Source organism: Aphelocoma coerulescens, chromosome 1A, assembly GCF_041296385.1.
Source record: "Aphelocoma coerulescens isolate FSJ_1873_10779 chromosome 1A, UR_Acoe_1.0, whole genome shotgun sequence".
NCBI classification, from domain to species: Eukaryota; Metazoa; Chordata; class Aves; order Passeriformes; family Corvidae; genus Aphelocoma; species Aphelocoma coerulescens.
In genome coordinates this window covers 16,000,886-16,024,269 of record NC_091014.1, presented here as the reverse complement: position 1 = coordinate 16,024,269, position 23,384 = coordinate 16,000,886, and the positions used below count along the sequence as shown (strand labels likewise).

At 40.0% G+C, this 23,384-nt stretch overlaps 1 protein-coding gene across 6 annotated transcripts in view; it reads right to left on the bottom strand.

Moving 5' to 3' along the window:
• The window catches only part of KIF21A (kinesin family member 21A), an 88,702-nt gene extending 65,645 nt beyond the window's left edge, over positions 1 to 23,057 (bottom strand). For 2 of the 6 annotated variants that reach the window (XM_068995144.1, XM_068995135.1), the window contains exon 1: positions 22,774 to 23,054. In XM_068995144.1, the coding sequence (XP_068851245.1) occupies positions 22,774 to 22,817 (44 nt within the window). In that variant the 5' untranslated portion in view covers positions 22,818 to 23,054. Of the gene's footprint in view, positions 1 to 22,773 lie in introns of all 6 variants that reach the window. The other 4 variants (XM_068995154.1, XM_068995171.1, XM_068995163.1 and 1 more) reach the window with 3 other exon arrangements.
• Positions 23,058 to 23,384: the final 327 nt, after the last annotated feature.

Here is a 23,384-nt window from a genome sequence, read left to right as displayed (position 1 = left end):
ACAGTCACCACACAAGACACAGCTCAGCAGCTGAGCTGTGGCAATTGGCCACCCAGCACATCTCCAAGTCTTTCCCCCCACCATGGGTCAGCTCCCACCCGGGGAACCTGCTTGCCCTGCCAGGGGCCCAGGCACACACCAGCCGGGGCAAGGAGCACTACTTGCTGCAGCTGGAACTCCATCGCTCTTACGTAAGATTTGGGCACCGCTCCCACCAGTGTTTCTCTAAAGCTGCCACGGTCTAGACTGAACCCAGTGCTGCCAGCAGGTGTGTGTGCACCCAGAGACCACAGAAGATAGGCAGAGTACAGGTGGTACTCAGTAAGGACTGTGGCAAAAGCTTAAGCAGGATCTACATGGTCCAGATTTTACTCCAAAGCCCTATTAAGATACTGATAAAAAGGTATCAGCATCCCTTCAAACCATGTGTAGCCATTAAATATGACCATTAAGCCTTAAAGCACCCAGCAAAATCAGCCATTAACTTACAAAATGGGCATTCTATTCAAAAATATATGCAGAGAATATTTTGTTCCAGTGCTGCAGACTGTCACTTCCAGTTTGCATTTAATGAGAAAGCAACAAATGGAAAACTGGAATAAAATTAAATCGAGGAAATATTCCAATGCCATAATTTGATTTGTCCAGTTCTCCCATACGCTCAAACTCTACCTCTCCAGCAATTTTTTTTTATTTTTACACACAAATTTAATTTCATGAAACAATTACCCTTTTCAGTAGCTTGGGTCTGGTCAGCTCACATACCCATTAGTTGTTCATGCTGGAGATGACATTGGCAGTGCCAGGCTGAGGCAGTTCCACAGGCTGCTGCCCTCCCTTGCTGCCTGAAGAACCGTACAATAGCTGTATCTCCAGGCAGCCACCACGGCCAGGACACAGTTTAGCAGTGTGATTTCAGATTAATTCTTGTGCAATTCTGTAACAGCCTAGCAGGCTGTGCAACACAGATGGCATCCCCACACTGGCAGGCACAGCCCCATGCTTTTGCTAAGAAAACGCAGAGGGGAAACACCCAGGCCTACTCTCACGTAATTCCTACTGCTCCACATGCTTCCTTCATCACACCACCCCCACAGGAGGGCTAGCAGATCCTCCAGCAGATCTAGAAGACCTCAAACACCTTTCTTGATAACATGAATGAATGCATTCACACAAACCTTCGTGTGGTTTCTTGTGGACTAATTTACTCTCTAGTGAGCAAAAAAACCCACAACTTTTGAGAAAAATATGACTTTTGAAAAGGAGAGAAGAGAGAACTGTATTGCAGGATTTGTACTGGCCTTGATTATTTCTAGTTCAAGACAAGGTCATCTCTGATGGAAAAGCAGCACTGCCATAAGCTTCCACATGCCTGCCAAGCACAGGACTGGCACATCTCCAAATCCAAGTGCAGTTTGAGGAGAACTAAACAGAAGTGCCTTTTCCAAAGGCAAACAGATTTTTTTTTAATTGTCCTACTGTGCTACTTGCCTTGGTTTTCTTAACATCTATCATTATATGTATCACCCCTCTCAGAAAGGTAGGGAAGAGATAATAACCCAGTATTTTAGATAAAACGATATCTAAGCAAATGCAGCAAAGTGTAACTTATGAACTAAGACATGAAGTATTTATGGTTTATGAGTAAGAAATGAAACAAGGAGTTAGACCTTCCTAAAGGTAAAACTCTAAATAAATTTCATACCATATAGGAATGCAGGCACACCTGGATCATCCAATGAAGTGGCAGAATAGAGACCTCAGTCACAGCAATCACAGGTCAAACATGCTTTGGTGCTGAAAGGGTCAAATGCACTCTGGTGATGAAAGGGACTACAGCCACCGGATCTCCACGTAGCTGATCAGCCTGAAGCAACTGCCTCTCCCCATCACGGAGCATGAATAAGTCATTTTTGAGTAAGAAGCAAAAATAGGTATTTCTGCTGCACAGTGAAACACAGTGCTCAGCTGTACTATTAGTGTGATCAGCATTAGCTCAAGGTCTTTACACCATGCTGTATGGAACATGTGGACATACACTGAAGTAATCAGGTCACTCATTAGCTACCTCTCCTTTAAGGATTAACTCTGAAAATATAATCCCTGAGAATCTGTATCACCTTTCAAATAAGGAAAAAAAAAAGGAACTTCCAAAGGTGCTAGTTCATTTCAGTTTTTATTTGAGACGTAGCTTCCAGTCTTAGAAAGCTCTATGTACACTTTCAGCTTTTCATCTGCTTATACTGAACTTGTGGACACCACCCCACAGTTCAGTTGTCAGAACAGCAGAGACATCCCAAATACTTGGTTCAGACATGAATAACAGGTTTCTTCCCCAGGTGGTCTGGGAACCTAACATTTCCAAAAGGCTGGTCAGAAATCAAAGAAATGTCTTCTGAACCAAGGCAACCAATGTCTGCACAACCAAGGCAAACTGTAACCAACAATTTACCACAAGGAAGCAGAACCATCTGTGGCTATGGGTTTGGATGGCTGCTCCATGTCACTTAAATTGTAGTTTACCAGAGGGTTCAACCAGTCTGCAATCTGATGGCTGTGCTCCATATATATACCAACTCCAATATCCACAAAGCAAATTAAGGACAGGACTGCCTTAAACTGCATATTAAATCTGTCCCTCTTACAATGACTGTACTTGATTATTCTAAGTTAAAGGTTTCTATTGAAAACTATGTTTTAGCTTTTATGACTCTTAAGCTCATGCACAGAAGTGTGAAACACCATCTTCGTTTCACTGGTGGTGTTTCACATCAATCACTAGTACTAACAATAATGAAGACCAGTACAGATTACTATTATGAAAAATTTATGGCAGTAGTACCTCATTATTACAACATTTATAGAACATAGAGGTCAATTCAAGAGAAAAGGGAAAAGAAATGTCTTTTGGTGTGCCCCCAGATCAGTGTCTACAACTATGGCTCTCATGGATACAAAGAGGCCAATGAAGGCAGCAAGTATATCCTTCTAAGCATAAGGATTCATGAAGAAAGCAACTCTACATACAAAATAAAGAGAATGACAACCTATATTTCTTTTGCAAATTATGGAGGTTTTTTTCCTCCAAAATATAGCTTTAGCATGAAACTCAGCAGCCTTCATCATTCCTGCTCTGGGGCACACAGCTGTAAGGAGTGGCTGAGTCACACTGCTGGTAAAGCTTACCAGAGCCCGGTACTAATTATGTAACAAGGGCAGCGTCAGGAAAAGGAATACACTTCCTGTAGCAACTTTCTGCTGTATGACTGAATGCTTAACAGAGCTTACATGTGCAAAACAAATACCATTATAAGTAACTTCAGATGGAGAAAAAAAAAAAAAAATATTTAAGGAAGCCTTTTTGAAGTGCACAGCCCAGCAGCCTAGTATCCCTGAGCCAGGATAACAAGTGCTGGTAGTATCTTAGAGACACTTTGTTTCCAGAAATTTTAGTGTCAGAATTCAGCTGACAAAGTAATGTATTGTGAAAAGTAATATGGTGAATATAGGCTATCCAACTACCCAAACCACTGTAGTCACTGCTGCTTTACCAAGCTACAGAACAACATTTATTTAGATCCAAGGGGGAAAAGGTGAAAGAACTAAAAACAAAACAAACAAAAACCTAAACAAAGCCAAAAAAATCCAACAACAAACATCCACAACACCACCAAACAACACCAAACCACAAAACCACTGAGTACCTCCAAACTTAAATTCAGTCACATTTAGAGTTCAGGGATTTTGAGATAATTCCAGTACCTCTCATATGCCAGTGACCAATCAGCCCAACACACCCAAATACACTAAGCCTGCATAAAGCACATCAGTCAACAAAAACGTGGTTGGTGTCAACTCTTTTTAGAAAGCAAACTTGTAACTGATGTTTAACTACCAGTCAATCTTCACTAAAAGCACCATTTTGTGAGACAGCTGGTTTCAAAAACATTGCCCAGCAGCATCATTGTATCAACAAATGACCCAATAATGCCCACATAAAGATGCAGAAATGACAGTGGATTTCTGGTTCAAAAGTTAAAAATTCCTTCTTGTAGAGCAATAACATTTTTTCACACACTCACAAAAAGATTTATCTGCAAAGTCAAATGAACAACTTTAAAACACTATTATACAATGCAATTAAGTGAAATATTTTAAGAATAAGTACATGCATTTGGGAATTTCCTCACATTACAACTTATCCTGGATTTCTTAAAGGCGATGGTAAGTACCACAAATATATTCAGAAATAAGCAAACAAAGCAATGTTTCTTCACTACAAAAAAATTATTTCTTGAATAGTGCAAAAAACTGATGTAATGCAAGATCAACCAGATGACCAAAAAGCTGTCAGTCATGCCAACACTAGGCTTCATTCAATTTCTTCCTCTTCAGTTATATGTCTGTTCTAGAAGTTCACTACTTCTTTCAAACAGCCTAGTTTTTAAAAATAGGTACTCTGATATTTTTAAACAAAGCTAAAAGGATTTGCTATATCTGCAGCAAAGAACTCTTAATTATTGCCTCTCTTACCCAGATTTCCCTTTCCTTTTTAAACACCCACACATATTCACTTATGCTCCCAGCTCTTACAATACAGAAATCACTACATGTTCATGCCAAGATTACTGTAGTTCTGAAAATTGTTTCAATTTCTTTCCCCTCAATACAGAAACCTTATCTTCCCAGTTGTATATTCTCAAGTTTAGGGCAGCTGGTTGCTTTACGTCCCTGAGCCACAAGTCCAACAATTACATTTCACCAACTCAAATACAAACTTACCAACATACCTACAGGTAAAGCTACAAGCCACTTCATAAGTAATTACAGTTAAATAATAAAAAGAACAGGAGGGTCAGGTCAGTTTAAAAAAATCACAAGTTGTCATAAATCATTACTGAAATGACTGCTTAGCTAACACTACTAAAATAACCATAGACTTCACCATGGGACAAGACAGCTAAAAACAGTGTTTCAATAATCTGCTCTGAATAGTGCCTTCACCCTGTTAATTTTCAAAGCAATATTCCTGGAACAAAAACCACTGTATGACTTTTCTGCCACGCCTTAAAAAAAAAAAGTCAACATAAAACACCACGTTGTATCCATAACACCCGATACACCAAGTTCCAAAGCAAACTGCAAAAAATTTCTTCATATTTATTGTTGACTGTTTCTAATGAACAGAAGTTGCTCTGTTTCAAAACAGAAGGTAGACTGTTCAAGCAGCAACTGAAAGCTCTGAGCTGGTAAATCCTAACTCTGGAGTAAGGAAAAATAACCCACTTGCTTTATTTACTACTGTTTGTTTTCAAACTTGCAAAGGAGAGAGGAATAGTGTTATCCAACTTCTTCAGTCCCTCTGGGACTACACGTTGTTTCATGTCTGAATATCAATCCACAAATTTAATTCTTTCCTTCATGTCTACTCATTCTATTTGCAAGGCTGCAAAATCATCCACATCAGCAGCAACAGCATCAAAGAGAATTCTTCCATCCTTCCATTCCTATGTGCCAACACCATATTCAGCTGCATTCTAAATGTGACCACCTTGCTGCTCTTTCTTGGCTTAAAAAGAAAGCTTTAAAAATTTATTTTAAATCAGGACAGTTCAGGAAACTATGCTAAAAAATTTATTAGGTAGCATTTTCCCCACACTGAGCCATGCTCCAAATGGATTGCTCAGTGCAGTGCTGGATGCTCTTTCTCTGAAAGTGTGTCAGGCAAATATAAATTGACAGTCTCCAAACCCTCCCCCACCCTTCCTCCATTTTTCAATCCCCACTTAAGCTGAGAAGTTTGCAAGTCTCTCGGTACTGATTCTAAACAACACTCTCCATGGAGTTTCAACCAGGTGCAAAACTTGGGTTATCTACAGGCCATAATCTTTTGCTTGGCTAAATGCAGGCTGACTTTCAGATGTGGTAGAGAGGGGACAGGAAAAGAAATTGTTAGCAAGAGAGTATTTAGCATTTCTATGGAATACCAGAGGAAACCTGAAATAACTGGAGCTTAAGTAACACAAGAAGTCAAAAAAATGGGATTTATCACAGTTGACTGGCAAAGTAAGTTTGGAGTTGGTACTGCTATATCAGGGCCTCATTCAACATCATTTGTGCAAGAAATCTACTGGAATCTGGAACCTCACAGGAAAGCCAGTTCCCACACAAAAATTCACATCCCAAAGCTAGAAGAAAGAGAGCTCTCCACTGCAGCAACACTTGCACAAAAGGCTGAGCTGCTGCCATTTCACATGCTCAGACTTTTGTTGAGTCCAGAAAGGCTTGTATGACACTACACAAACACTGACTACAATATCCAATATGTCACTGGAGATTTTAACCTAACAGGAAGAGAATGCTTTACTACCTCATCAGGAAAGCATGGGCTGATTTCATATTTTTCACTTTTGATAATATATAAAATAGAAAAGGCTGTATGATTTTGTAACAGTTTAGCTTCCACTCCAAGGCACGTAGGAGCTCCTTGTTGGCTAGGCTAAACAAATTCAGTGTGGAAATCATCGTGAAAATACAGTCATTCTCCTGGTTTAATTGCTACTGGCATGACCTTGCTGCATTAGCAAGCTTACAGTTTGGAATTACCACTGGTATTAATACTGGTACATTTCACTAAAATTTTAGTTCCAGGACAGAGCACATCCATAAAACAAGTGCAATCTGGTCACACACCACAACGTAAACTGACAGCTGCACAGGACTCATGGCACACACTTTGAAAAAAGTCTATAAACTACTAACTACTTCCTAGCTACTTTAGACAACCATTATCTATGCTGGCCTAACAGCAAGGCTAAGCACTTTCTGCTTCATGTCCTAGCTGTAGGCTTAATTTTTCATTAGGGCTCAGGTTCCCTGATAAGATTACAAATCCAACCAGAAATCCAAAACTATTAATGCAAAGTCACTTCACAAAAACAACCAACCACAAAAAACAAACAAACAAACAAAAAAAAAACAACAAAAACACCAACCAACCAAAAAAAACCATGCAGCAGGGTAGCCCACAAATTGAAAGCAACTATCTCCATTTTACATCACAGGCCTGGGAGGCTCTGACTCCATTTCTGGAACAGTTCTCTGCCATGTGCAGCTGCTGGCCTGGGCACTGCCCTGCCAGTCTCCCTCAGCTCCAGTGCACACAATGCAGCAACACCTGATCCTGGATCATTTCTGTCTGCTGAATGCTTGGCCACAGCTCCTTGGGGACATAAGGTAAAGTTTGTCCTGACAAGCTTCTTCAAGGTCAAAATCTTTTTTTTTTTGCCTTGACAATTAAATCAGCTGTTTTTGGCAACTAAGACTTCTAAATCAGGCATTTCCCAGCTGCTCTCAGAAATCATCAATGCAAATCACTTGTGGTTTGTCTGCATCAGAGATCCTAGTCCCTCATACACTGGAGGTAGCACAGGTGCTTTCAGATTAAACATTCAAATATTACCTGTTTCAAATTGCCTTACAAATTTAAGTTTATTGTAACTGTTTTGCTGTAGTCCTGATCTGTAAACCAACTGAGATGGTTACAGACCCTGCCACAAAATTTGTGACCAAGCATCTCATTCCTCCGAGCACTTAACATCAGACAAGAGAAGAGCTCCTTTGGCTTAAATGAGACCTAAGAGGACAGTGCATGAAGGGAGTACACACAAGGTTTTCCAAGAGCTAAGAAGGAACTTGACCAGGAAATGGAAAACTATGAGTTCACACAAAATAATGTGTTAATGGCATACTGGTAGTGCCTCAAGGCCAGGGAGAGTATTACACTAAGGCTTATATAAAGGTTTCATAATGGGTCACACATTTATTAAAAGCTACAGACAGATATATCTCTATAATAATCCACAACTTTACAGCTGTTTCAGACAGTTTTCTTCACCAGCACCATGAAGCCAGAAGACTGGGTACTAGCACAAGCTACAAACTCTGCATTCCCAACTGCTATGAACCAGGCAGCTGCCTCCCACATCTCTGACTTCCACTCCACAGCTGCACTCAGGTTCAACCCCTTAACTACCCCTGCTCTTACAGCAAACTCAAAAATAAAAAAAGAAAAAAGAAAAAACATCATTCCACAGTAGCAAAGCTCTAGCGTTTTGGCCAATCTTGTTTCCATTAAAAAAAATTTTTCTTAGCACTACAGACATTAGAGGGATGGGGAAAAGAGGTACAAGGCTGTTTCCTCCAGCATATGCTAAGGTACCAGATATTTAGAGAGAAAAATGGGATATTTAGATAAAACTTGTTAAGCTAACTGGTGTTCTACAGAAATTGTCAACAAGTATTAAAAAAGTCTTTAAAGGGTGTCAGTAGACCAATATTTTTTTCCCCTGGAATTTCCAGATTTCTCCAGAACAGGTACTTAAAATTTTTTCTAAGACAGTCTGCTTTTACAATTTGTGTGTCAAAGAGAAAAAACTCTGTGCTGTTTAAAATTTTAATATTTTGCTACATCATGCTATCCAAACTGTTAAGTGCATGTTTTAAGTGATTTCACCACTGAATCTGAAGAAAGGCTAAGGCAAGAAAGATAGCAAAGAAGGCTCTTTCAGATTTTTAAAAATGCTGTAAAATAAAATGGTAGAGAATTGCTAACAAGACATATGAACAGTTCCTCAGCAGAGCCCCAGCCATGCAGCTGGAGAAATAAACATCTCTGAAACATCTACCAAGAATCTGTCCATATATATTTCCTTTCCACGGGACTCCTGGTTTGGTGCATTGTGTTACAGAATCCCCACTGTAACAATAAAATACTCTCAGGGTTGGGTTTTTTTGTTATTGTTTGTTTAGAGGTTTGGGTTTTTTTTTTTAAGAAACATGACAGCTAGGCATATAGTATGACCTTAAGATCCTCCCAGGAAAGTTTGTTTCCTCCCTGGTTTCAACTATAGACTTTGACTGTCCATGCCTTATCACTTGACTTTTGTTTACACAAATACAGAACTCTGTCATCAAATGAAGTGCAACTGTAATGCAGCCCTTACGTAAGCCCTATCACATGAATAATTAGCAAGGCATAGAAAACTACAAATAGCTTATTTCCCAACTCTACTTACCATTACAGTTAACTCTTTCTAGACCACTGAACTAATAACCAGTGGCTGAAGAATGGGAACAAGATGAATTGAAACTCCAAGTGAGCAACATTCAGGACAGGGAGCAGGATTACCTAGCACACACAAAAGGAGAGGATTTCTTTGACTTGACATTTGAGGCCAGGACTGGTTTCACTTCAAATACAATCATGTTTTTAACTGAGCACAGAATTAGATTCTCAATCAAATCCAGTTGACCATTGTTACCCAGTATGTCAGTGTGTAAATTTTTTATCCATTCTGATACTTAATCTCTTGTGTCTTTCCGATACTACCCATCACCATCCCAATCTAGAGGTATCACAGAGTTTCAGTTCAGAAAAACAAGATTTCAGCCCTCTGTTCCCCGGCAGCCGTTAAGTTGTTTATCTCCAATCTGCAGTAGCAGAGTTGGCAGAGGGGTCTTGCAACAGCAGCAAAAATGGAGCAACACAAAGACTCAGCAGCTGAAAAATAGTCCAGCAGTGACACTCCACCTAAAACTTGCTGACAGAGTAGAAACTGCTTCAGTATCTCTACCAATTCTTGCTGGGACTTTAAAATAAAACAAAAAACAAGCAAACAAAAAAACCCACACCACAATGAAATCTGATATGTGTAGTCCTCTGTTACTTACCTTAGCTAACAATTAAAACAAACTAGACCAAGACTCAACTGCAAAAAAATAGGATCAAAAAATAGCTTTTCCTTTTTTAAAAGAAAAAGCCCTATACCCCACAAGAGAGGTCCTTGTGTAATCTGTAGTTCTCCTCTAATTTTTGCATCAGTCACAAGCACACTGAGCTGAGCAAATCAAGTACGCAAGGCACGTACTAAGGACATCCAGAAAGACTCATGCATTAGAAGAAAAAATTTCTGCCTGTCCTTGAACCTTTCAGACTTCACAATGTAACTGGAAAGTCCATGGCTCTACACCCTCTTGGCATCCCCACCTAGCTGTGGAGAACTAAAGGGAGAGCTTAGAATGTCCATTTCTTTTGGAAACTAAACTCTTCAGCTATTCCAAAGTAACTGAATATATACCATGCCGTTGTGCTCCCATTGTACCTAGATCAATAAGCAATAGGAGTCTCCGCAGCACTGAATGAATACTCAGAAAATGGGGTCATTGTTAGTCCAACACCAGAGCTGACCCTATAAACAGCAGTGGACATCCAACTCTTTGTATATTAACCCTGTACTGAAGAAAAATACCTAAAACAAGTCACATAGATTATTTAATTATTTCTAGTCTTGGAAGTGAAGTGCCCAGTGTCCCCTAACCAGGCATTAGCTCACCCTAGCACACAGGAGCAAGAACCCATGTAACATCTATGGCATCACCCACCCTGACAAAGGGTAGTATATCCAGAGGATTCCCAGCACTGGTCACAGCTGCAGCAGAGAGAGACCGCTGGAACACAAACGTATCTCCTACGTTTTGCTTTTTATTATCAGAATGGAAAAATAACATGATGCCAATTCAAGTTACTTGTGAGCAAAGGAGAGGACCTCTCACACACATCTGCTGGGCTGGAGTGACCATCCCCCTCTACACCAAGGAGGGGGCAAAACAGGAGAGCAATTATCATTACAGCAGTGGAGTACACAACAAGCGTTCTGCCCCACTGGATATTCCCTGACAGACATATAGCCTTGAACAAAAGAAATTTTCTTAAGGTGAAAACTGCATCTATAAATTATAGACTATGCCTATAAAAGGAGCAGTTAGTTGCCCTGCTAGACTACAATTGGCCAAATTTCCTTGACATATGTGATAAAATTTGGAAGTCAGTAGCATTTCCTAGCTACAATCTGAGAAATCAAAAGCATATAAATTCAAGAGACACAGATATGAGCTTTGAAGCCTTTTATTCAGTCTACCAATACATTCCTCTGTTTTAAACAGATTGAACTTCAACCAGACAACTCTTATGCATACTAGGCAGATATCCAGCAATACAAACCAAACTGAATGTGAACTTTACCCAGTGCTCCACATACATTTTAACTTGATTTGTTTCTTTAGATTTGTGTATTCATAAAAAGCCCATTTTTCATACACAAGACAAAAACTGATAATGGACAAATTATAATTAATTTCCAAATAGTCATAAGAAACCATTCCAAGGTAACCAATGCTTTGGGTTGTATTCACAAGAATATCACACGCTTCATGCGATAAACCACTGACCATTGTACACCTTTCCTTCTGCCATACAGAAGATATCGTCTGAACAAGTAAGAAGAACTGAAAGAATGAAACATGAACTGTCACAGCAGGGGACAGGGAAAAAGATTATTCTATGAGATGGCTGAGGACAGCACATCTAAAAAGCAAAGAAACATTAAACAATGATGGAGGTTAATTAGTCTTATTAGTCAGCTCAGTCAAAATAATAAGTAAGCTTAAACTGTGGCAGAGACACATATCCCTGCTGGGAAAAAGACTGTTATACCAAACTGAATCACACTCTAAATGCTTTCAGAGCAGCAGTATCACATTTACCATGAAATAGTCTTCAAAACAGGTAGGGGAGGGTCATAGGAGGAGAACATATAGACTTTACACAGAAAGAGTATAGAAACCATGCAAACAAAAGCCTCTAGTACTTCACACTGTGTATGCTTACAACACGTTATCTCCTAATAGCAGCCCTATCAGCAGCACCATGGGATGGCTGTCAGTCCCCCAAGAATCTGCTCTATCATATTCAGAACTCAGCTGGATAAGAGGCTGCACCCCCTTTGCTGAAGGTGTCCCCCAAATCTCACCTTTCCAACAGATCATAGGCACAGAGCTCTTCAGTATCTTCTTGGCTGCCAGGCCTTGTCTGCTGTCTTTCAATGCAGAAGAGAAGATTACAAAGACAAAAGGCCCAAGCTCCTTTCTGAGGTTCACATTGGGGACACAAGAGGCACTGGTCATAAAACAAAGCAAGAGATTTCTCAGCTTGGCATAAGGAAGAAATCTGACCATCAAAAATTAGACCAGTCAAGTACTGGTTGCCACAGACACTGAGGAATCTCTATGTCAGAGGTTTTTCCTAGACCTAACTTTAGACAGAGCCTTGTGAAATATCACGTGCATTTAGTTTTGACACTGCTTTGAGGGGAAGGTTGGATCAGATGACCTCCTGAGGTCCCCTCAAACTTGGATTAACCTAAGCTTACCCTTCCAAATCAGTAAAGCTTTATCATTCATGTGGACATTGTCACACCTCTGTGAACACAATCTGACATTTGAATGGGATCATTCAGTTGTGCTGAATTCAGGTCCTGGCCACCCTACATGCAGCTTCACATAATTACAGACAATTGGGGTGGAAAAAAAACCTGGGAATGTCACAGTTTATTCATCCACTCTACCTTTCTGGACCAAAGTACTGTCAATTAATCCAAAATCTTCCTGGCAGTTACCAGTCTGAACTGTTTTGAAGAGTCTCCTGTATGGATAATTTCCATCTCCACAGACAAAGCACAGGTTTATTTCACTCCCTAGTCTCTTCATTCCACAACATCCATCCTTACAATGGAAAAGTATTTTCTCCTTTTACTTTTCTTACTAAAATTTAAATCTACTACCTTTTATTAACTTCATCTTGAGCATGAAGAACATTTTATTCCCTTCCACTCTGTACTTGATTCTTGGTATTTTAGGATGTGTCTCTTCCAAATCTTCACTCCTCACTGTGGAACTGGCCATGTTTTCTAGAAAAAGAGCCATTTCCCTCCTCTTTTTAATTCCTCTCAGTTGGTCCACACTTTTCCTGAGCAGCAGGACCCAAAACCTACCACTAGACATCATCAGTACTGAATAAAAAACTGATTTCTCAGAGCCTACTGGAGTAAAGCCTCCAGTTTCTATATACACTGAGTTTCTTCTTTTGCTACAACACTGCTGTTCCATGCTTATGAATAATGTAATAAATACATTACTTGAACATTTGCCTACAGCAGCAGCAGAGAGTGCATCAGCGCTTTGTCTTTAGTCAAGTATCTTCCAAGATGTAGGTCAACAACATTTTATGCAAGTTCCCTCTTCCCAAAGAGGCATCTCCACACTCAGCAGTCATGAGAGTTTGAAATTAACAGAAGCATGGGCCAGCTGGCATGGGCCAGACCTGCTCTTGGGGCTGCAAGCACAGAACAAAGCACGCTCATTTGAAGCTCTCAGCTGTACAATGTTTCTTGGAGGTCCTTTCCAACCTTGACAAGCCTATGATTCCTCTTCAGGGCCTACCAGGGCTTTACTTGTTGACATTTAGAGAACAATGAAAAGTCCATCTGTTCCTACAAGCTTTGCTAACGACCAAAATGAAATAGATCTACAGCTACATTTAAAATGCAGAGCCAAGACAGTGGGTTGACCAGCCAATGCAGATCACTTTGAAGACTGTGTGAGGAAGACAAAGAAAGAAAGAAAGCAAACCAAAAAAAGACATGCACAAAACAAAAAACTGGAACAATGAACCAAAGAAACAAAGATTAAAAAAAACCATAGACACACCCCCCAACAACAAATTCAATTCAACCCCAATTCAAACAAAACCCTTTTGGGAGTACAAAAGAGGGAAAAAAAAGAGTATTTAATTACACTAATGTTTAACTGTCAAATAGTTTACTTCCAAATACCAATTCAGAGCTATCTCTCATCTCATTTTCAGAGCTTACTGAACACCAATCCACTTTTGCTGAACTCAGAGTTCTGCTCGTAAAGTTCAGAATGGCAATTTTACTGAGTGATGGGCTGACTGATCAGATTAGACAGAAGCATAAGCTGCACTCTAAGTGATACAGATTGAACAGGTGGCCTTCCCTCAGATCTACGGCCTCTTCAAACACTTAAAGTAGAATCCTTCTCTTTTCAATCACATCTAGAAAATATGCATTCAGATACTTAGTCATCCTTAACCCAACATGAAAATATTTTTCTGCTCTTTAATGCATTTCAAACAGCTTGCTAATAAACACATCAGCCTTTCCCAAATATACCAGTAATTCACATGCATGATATAATTTTAACTAAAAATATAAAATACAGATGTTTAGATGGTATCAACATCTATAGTCTGCAAAGTAACGTGTAGATAATAATTCTTAATGAAAAATTCAAAGGCTTCACATTACCGACACAGTCTAAAAATAATTATTTACTTAAAATTAAGGATTAGACTTCAAAAAGAATGCATTTGAGACTAGGGAGTGAAATAAACCTTACCTGGACAACTTATGCAGAGTGACAACTAAAGCAATGTATGGTTTGCTTAACAGGTAAAAAAAATGAGCAGTCAGCTACTTCCTACAGATCAAAGTGTCTGGTACAGGCATAATTTTTTTTACTCTTCACAGAAATAAGGAAAGAGGAGAGGGAGAAACAAAGCCATATATAGAATTTTTAATTGTAAGACTTTTCATAGAAGGTAATGACTAACTCAGGTGATTTAGTAGAGTTGCTTTTCTCATGATATTACATCATGTATTATTTATATCATAAGTGTTTACTTTGAAGCTACATCTTTGGCCTGAGGACCTTATGACATAATTCTAAGATAACAACAAACAAAGTGCCAGTGGAGCATGGGGAACGAAAAGCAGGAAAAGAATATTAAAAAAAGATAAAAGCTTGCTACCTACATTCATACCCCTCTCATATTCTCATACAGGTGGAGATGGGTACATAGGGATAGTATCCTATGACAGAATCAAGCACAAACTAAGACAGAGGCACTGCTGCAGTTGGTAAATCAATACTACTGAGAGAGAGATTAACAACTCTAAGACCTTGGGATTATGAGCTATTCAGAATGACACAAAAGGTCTCTGGACTCATCTCCCAATTAGTCCCATGCTTAAGGGAAGAAAAATTCAAAAAAAATGAATGCTAAGGATTACTGACTTTGAAGAAACAAGTTAATTAGATAAGTATTTTGAATAAAATATATACACACATCCTAAGTCAGTCTACCTTTCTATCACTTTATTCCAAGAAGCCTCACATACAATGTGGTAACAAATACTTAAAGGACCCCAGATAAGCCACTTTCTATATTTTATGCAATACCAGATGTTTTACTATACATGAGAAATTTCTTAGCAAACCTGCTAGCGACCCCAAAATTATACAAGAATATATTTCATCATTTGCAATATATTTCTAGATACACTCTTCTTTTGTGTTTTAGCCTATTATTGATGATTTGCATAACTTCTTAAACAACATTGCTAACGAGTCTCATATTTAATATAGTTTCTTGACTGACATTAGTACTTCACAGCTATGTAGCTTTCCAGCCTAATGTGTCACCTTAAATTTGTTTTAGCAGTATTAAGCAAAGGACAACTAACATAATTAGAAATGTAGGGAAAAAACAGCTCAGTGAAAAAATACAAAGCTTAAAGACAATAATTAAGAGGTTGGAGAATTGACTAAAGATGTGGAATACCTCTTTTCAAGGCCCCAGATGAGATTAGACCCAGTAAACAGAGAAGCCTGTTTGATCAAACTCTTCCATTATCAAAAGAGAACACAGTGGAAAAGATAAAGCGTCAGACTTTGAGATGTTTCACAAAAGGGAAACATCTTCTGTCTAGTCCTATTATCCATAACATTCCATGTGTTCAGCTCTGGTAGTTGAACTGTAATGCTGTAGCATGATACAGTCCTTTAACTCTTATTCACCTTGAAAATACTGCTTTTCTCAGGCTTTTAAAAGACCAGTTATGCTGAACATAAAGGAAAAGGAAAGTAAGTATCCTTCAAAGCTACAATATTCAAGAGGAAGCACTTCAAGAAACCTGGAGTATTTGAGAGCTATTATGGAAAGATTACATTAAACCTAAAATGTCCTGCAAAGAGATAGTTATTTGCTCACCAACTGAACTATACAGAGTTCCTATAGCAGCATGAATGCAAGAGCCAACAGTGAGACACTAAATTACCTAGACAACAAATCCTTTAGTCCATTTTTAAATTCAACAATGGAAGTGCACTATTCAACTTCAATGCATATAAATTGCTGTGTATAGTAGAACAATCATAATCTTTTACTAAGGTCCTGTTCCTCTCAGTATTTTGTGTTGAAGCTCCAGAGTAAACAGGTTCAAGGGATAAGTCATTCATTTTTGTTAGGTAGACTTAAAGATGTAAAGATGCTTGAAGGGTGCATTGTCCCAATAGGCATTTGTCAGCTGATTAAAAAAAAAAAAAAAGTTTTTTACACAGAAAAATAATTATTCCAGCAGTGGCCAACTCTACTAAATCTGCTGAGGATACTACTAGAATAAAGGACCAGATGGTACTTGCTCCCCACACCTTATTTCCATTCAGAGTCTATTCAAGAAATATTTTATGCTAATCAATCATAAGCTCTGAATCAGCAGGTTTTCACATTTTAAAATACATTTTGAATGTTCTGGTTTTTTATGCATCAAACTCACTGTGACACTAACCTTATCTTTTCACTATTCTCCATTTGTATCTTGTTGCTATAATAAACACATCAAACAAGACCATTTTTGAACAATAAGGCAACACTTGTCCCCTTACACTGGAGCAGATCTATCTCACTAGGGAAAAGTGGAACTGAGAACTACCAAAAAAAAAAAAAAAAAGAAAAAACACAAAACAAGGACGGATAAGAAGAAAATGAAGATCTAAAACTATTTAAGTGAATAGAAAGCACGAGAAAAAGGCACAGCTCATGCAGTAACTCTTGCTAGACTTGTTCAGATCTGGTTTGATTTCTAATTAAACTTTCTTGTTCACCAGTTCAAATGACACTTCTTGAAAGTACTTTACATTGAAATAATATTAACGTAACAAAAAATTCTCTGCTCTGGCCACCACAGATAATTAGTATTCTGCTGTATTTTCCTTAAAATAAAAAAAGCACCTAAAGTGGCTTTATTTCACCAGCAGTAGTCAGGCAACAGAACATAAAAGCAAGAATTCCAACAGCCATCTCTGAGTGGGCAGCAAGGGCAATCTATAAAACACTTCAAGCAAATCAAGGGAAAGCAGAGGGAGGGAGCAGAGCTCTCTTGATCCCAAGCACAAGGGTCATTCAGCTACTATAGAAGAATTCACAGAAGTCACACAGGAAACCTGAAAATGTGAAGCCCTGAGTTCAGTAATAAGGGAATGTCTAGGCCAACAATACAAATCCTAACTTTTCATAGATCATAACCATTAAATGGAAATTAGCGACTAACTCAATTGTTTTACAAAGCAAATGCCCAAGTCTTTACAAACTTTGGGAAGTGACAAGTTAAAAATACAATTCATCCAAAAGCATGAACAGACTGCCTAGGTACACCACTCATTGCTTTTTCTTCTTCCTAAATTCAAGATACCCATCTTTTGGCAAGGAATACATGGCATTAAGGGTAAGGTCCAAGTAGGACTTCTTCCCCCTCCATCCAAGAATGAGTTTGTGTTTACAACACAAGTGGTGAAAAGGGAAGTTTATTTCCTAGAAAGCGAGATCACAGATTTCAGCCTGCCCCAAGCAATATCAGTAACGGATGATCAAGTCAGAAATTATGAAACCAGAATTAATTCAGCAGCAGATGGTGCCATGTCATTTGTTCAGCTAAAATGCAAAACATACCAACGGGGTAAAGTTTCAGAGAAGGACAAGGGGATGTTTGTTTAAGTCAGAGAGCAGAGAAAAACATCAAAACCAACAAAAAGATATGTAATAGGAGTTTTCCAAAACAAGATCTCTCTTGTAGCTTTCCATTAACAGACTCCATGCAGAAGAGTTACTTCCCAACACCTTGCTATTTAATGCTGTTGATAATTTCTCTCTTATTAGGTGGGGCATTCTTGTGTATTTATAAACGGCTGAACTTCATTAACACAGTTACTTAGATAATTTCCTGAAAAAACTTTTACAGCTGATTACAGATGGGCAGTAATTACTGCCTATTGAAACAAAAAGTTTAGATCATTTTAAGGAACCAATGGATAGTACTGTAGTCTATTGCTGTTGCTTATCTAGTTACAGAATGATTTATGACAATGCTTAGCACTGTATGGGAAGCATGAAATTAGCATCTCCAGAGCTTATAATATATACCACAGCATACATGCCCATTCATCTGGCATCTGAGGATCTATTCATGGTGGGAAGCTTAAACACAGCTGTAACTGCAGAACAGCAGCCCAAGAAAGAAAATCAATCTCAGCTGCCACCAAAGTGCTTCAAAACACACCTGTGTAAAAAAGGTTCCTTCCACTCAGCTCCTTCTTTCCTAGTGTATCTAACAGTAGCTGGATCTAGCACAGAGGAAAACAACTTCACTATAAAAGCCTAAGAAAATGCTTAAAAAGAATGCAAAAAGGTGAAAAGGTAGAGGGAGGCACGACAACAACAAACAGCAGATTCCATATCAGGAGAAAAAAAACCCCACACAGGAACTAGCAAAGCAGAAAAAACCTCCTACATAAGACATCCAACAGATCACACAGTTCAAGAACTGGAGGTATGAAAAGAAATGCAGCATTCCATAACAAAGCTTTGCAGTGGGAAGCTAAAGTTGCAATGGATGAACACATCCCACCTACCTAAACAAAAGTCAACACTGTATCCTAACACCATGCCACACCAAGCTTTAGTTGCAAAAATCTCCAGTCTCCACTAAACTGAAGCAGTAATTAATGTGTTTTTCCAACATTCTTCATCTCCCTTTCAGAAAACTAGAAACAGAAGCTGTGTGGTTTTAATTCATCCGCTGCACTTATTACTTCTACTGTTACTAAAAATGTTTACCAGTAGATCCATTATGTTTTGCACACAGTTTCCATACTCAGCAAACATCAACATTTCACTTTTGTGAAGCAGTGTCACAACATATTGCAGACACCCAGGGTGGGTATGAAAAGGAAATTTTTTTAGACATCTCGATGCAGAATTGGGCGCCCAGATCCCAGAGCCTCTCTAGACATGTGAGGAGGAGAGTAGCAACCCTGCCATTCTTCTCTTGAAGAATGAAACACAAAGCACATGTCAATCACAGCAGATGCAGCAGTACCAGTGAAGTGCTCTTGCCAAAGTAGGGAAGAAGGCAGATAGACACAGACATACCTAGGATGAGGAAAAGTGGAAACTTACACTACTCTATTCTTTATGGATATTAAACATGCCTGATTATAAAACACCATCCCCTGAAGCTTCTTTGTGTTCTGCCCATTAACACAGTTTCAACTGGGCTCCATCCTTCAAGAGAACATGCCCAGTGCCAATGCTCTTCAGCTTCACCAACTGGTACTTCATGTTCTTTTATTGTCCACTCCACATGAGGTGTCACCCACACATATCAGAGTGACCATCTTCTCTTGACTACTGGTCAGCTTGTACAGCTATCCATCTTTTCACGTTGTACTTATTTCTTCTGTTTTAATACAGCATCTCTAACAAATCAATACTGAAGCTTATCATCTATACATCCAGGGCCTCCACTGACTCAGAGTGGATCAAGGACATCTTTCACCTTTGGAGGGCTAGAAGACAGACATTTTCCTCAATGTTCTACATTGTTATTTGGATTCTGTTATGGAGAAGACCTAACAGACACCCTTCCATGCTTTATCAGATACAGTCCTCCATGCAAAACTTCTGATTAGATCTATCCAAACATTATTGTTCTCCAAAAGTTCATTTGTTTAACATGTATCCAAAAATGCAAAGGACTAAAATCCAACTTTGTCTTCTTATATCACCACTGCTAGAACATCCTAACAGCGTGGCTCCAAGCCATGGAGCAAGGACGGGCACTAACTGTTGGAGCCACTTCAATTCCTGCGACCCAGCTCAGGTCTGGTTGGTAAAGGGATAAAAGTCAATGCACTTCTGTGTGCATTGACCCCATCCAGCCCCTTCCACAGGTCATACAACAACTCTAAAGTGCACTAACAGACCTACACCACTGGCTGTTGAGGACCTAAATCTTAGGTGAGAACTTCATCTACCCAACATGCCTGAAGCCTACACATTGTATTTTACCTGTGGACACTGCTAAAGTGGCACGAGACACAAGAATTAGAAATCTACATCCTTTTGTGAACTTGAAACAGTTGCCTGTGATGTTCATAACACTTCATAGCCTTTTTGTCAAAAGTTAGTTTCCATATGCTGAAAAGACACTTTAAAAACCAAGACAGAAATTTTAGATTTACAAAAAGGATAGATTTTCACATTTAAAAGAAAGTTCTCTAATCAGATTACTATTTTCTATCATGGGGGCTCTCTGACTTTATCTGAAAACAGACACTACACACAGTCACACAGCAAGCAAAGCTCTTTGCTGAAGTTGCACACCATCATCCACAAAGTTCACAAGTCTTTCAGTGGTGGGTGACAAGATAAAAATGCTTTCTTAATTGGAGAATTTAACATTAGTTACTGGATTATCTGCCAAACTATTTTCAGCTTTCATGCTTCACTAAACCAGAGTATTTAGCTCATCAGTCACAAACCCATTATTACACTGAAGAAAATGGGGAGCAATTAGCATACAAGATGATAGCTTAAAGCTGGTGCTAATTGGAAAGAATGAAGTATTTTTCATTCCTGTTGGATACAATTAGGTGAGACAACCAGGTCCTGGAAAAACAATTTGCTGAACAATTTCAGTGATGTCTATTCTATAACCTGTGTTTAAAGTCTAAGCAAATTCATGCCTTTGCAGTATCTTGCAACCACAGGGGTTGCAAACTAAAAGCTGGTCCAGCTGTACAGCAAGCCTTGTTCAGAAACATACATACAAAACACAACGACTGATTCATCTCAACTGGGGAGATCATCACTGAACTAAGCTCAAGCTGCCAAAAAGAGCTGAAGAACAAAACCAACGAGAAATAGAATGTAAAACTCATAATGCACGGTACAGCATGGCACCAATACACAGTGAGTTGCAAAATCAGTTGCATTATAGGACTGCACAAAACACACAATCAGAAATAAAAGAAAATCATCTGCTGGTTTTCTACTGGTGCATGCTTTTGGTCATGACTGCTGAACAGAGAGGGGGAAATCTTGTACATGAATAGTTAATTTGTCAAAAGGAAGAAAGGTGACAGGAGGAAAAATGCAATCCTTTATTATTAGTGAATTAGACAATTATACTGCAAAAATGCACCTTACAACATTAGGGATTTGTTGTCAAGAACTACAGCTGGGTGACTTTAATTTACTTCTACAAATTCTTTACCATATGTTACTCCTAATCTATTCATCACACACCCACAATTATAAATGTATTTCTACCAATAGGTTTTTTTTATTTAATTCCAAGCTGCAACAAACCTCTGTATTTGTAAATGAACTTCCACATCACTATTTCTTTTGGCTCAGAACATATTTAATATTTTCTTCAAATGAGAGAGCAGTCTGCAAACCTGTAACACGCCCTATTTTTAGGATCACACCTATCTCATATTTTCCTTTTTAAAAATACAGCCTAATTATGCTTTGGAATAACACCTCCCTGTACGTTATGTGAAAAATGCTTCAACAGATAGCACTCAAAAAACCATCTCTCCCCACAGAAAATGCTACTGCAACCAGACTTCAATGAACAACTGCAGCATACACCCCGTGTTATCACGCAAGGGTGGTGCTTCTCTGTTTACTGAAAATGTTATTGCACCGTTCCCCCTACACCATGTACCAACAATAGCACCCAGTAACATCACTTATTTCTACATCCTTCAGAGAAAACAAAACAAACCTAAGAAATCACCCTCTTCGTCTTCCTGAACAACCCTTGAATTCTCTAATGTAAGATTGTCCAAGGACCCACTGAGACAAACAGACCTTCCCCTAAAGTCTGATTTCTTGTGGTGTAATACTCCAAGTGTGCCAGCATAGAGAAACTTCTTTAAATAAAGAAATAAATCAACAAAGAGTATCACAATTAAACCCCAAATATTGACATAGGTATATATAAACAGACATAGATATACACACACATACATGTATTTCTCCTCATGCTTCAATCATGTAAAGACATCTTGGAAATTTAAACATCTATGGGCTAAACTGGAAGTTCTTCAAACAATAAAATAGTATATTCACAGAGAAAACCGAGAAGAGCCAAGAGCTCACTGATGAACAGCAGATTTTTATCTCTGATTAAAGAGCAATTTGAATTAACTGATGTTTTAAAATTATTTAAGCTCCCCTCCCATTATGACTTCTGCATACACCTAATTCCTATCTACTGTGAGCAGCCTTATGGAAGTCCATCCCTCTGGTATGTGAGGTTAGACACAGCCTCCGCGGGATATAAGCCTTTATCCTTCTAAAAATATCAGTGTGCCAGGATCCACTCTCGCAAAGCTCCGTGATGTAAACGGCATCGCCACAGTCCAGGGGCTGCTCTGCTTCCATGAGTAAGCACAAGCAGCACCGGGCTATAATTAGTTGGAGTATTTTTAGGGTCACTGCTCAAAATTAGAGAGAAATGACTGAGAAAGACCTCAGAAGGGGCTTCCCCCTTTCCTTTGGCTATCTCCTACTGCTGTGAGGAAAAAGAGGCTCCGCAAGAGCCCAGGCGAGGCGACCCCCCCTCTGCAGCGAAGATGCGCCCGGCTGCCGTCCCTGCGCGGGTGGGCGCTGGGAACACGCCGCGGCCCCGCCGCCGCACCCGGCCCGCAGGAGCCGCCGCTTACCTGACCGCCACCCGCACCGAGCTCTCGTCCGCGCCGGCCGACATGGTGCCGCGGGCGAGGGGCGGCCGCGAGCCTCGCCGGGAGCTCCGCCGGGCCGCGGAGGAGGTGGGGGCACTGCTGAAGCTCCCCCCTCACCTCCTCCTCCTGCCCCGCCACCTCCTCTCTCCAGCCATTTTAGGTGACTGAATGAATAGGTAGAAGCCGCGGCAGTGCGGGGCGGTTCGCACCGCTCCTCCTTCTCCTCCTCCTGCCCGCCCCGCTCCGGCCCGGCCCTTCCAGCGCCTGGGCGGGGAGCGCTGTCAGTCAGCCACCGGCGGGCCGAGCTACGGCCCTGGTCACCGGGCCCCCGCCCTGCCGGGTCCTGCTGCAGCCGCAGTGCGTCAGCGGCCCCGCCCCGGGCGGCCGCCAGCACGGGGAGACGGCGGGTGTGCGGGCACTCGGCTCTCGGTACGCGCGCACAGAGACACCGCCTCCTTTGTATATACCTCCCTGCTCTACAGACCCCCTTCACAAACACATACTCACCCCTGTCTTTCCACATACCCCTTCCACACCCACGCGCCCGCCCCCGGCTCTCCACATACCCTCTTCACGCGCACACACACACGCAC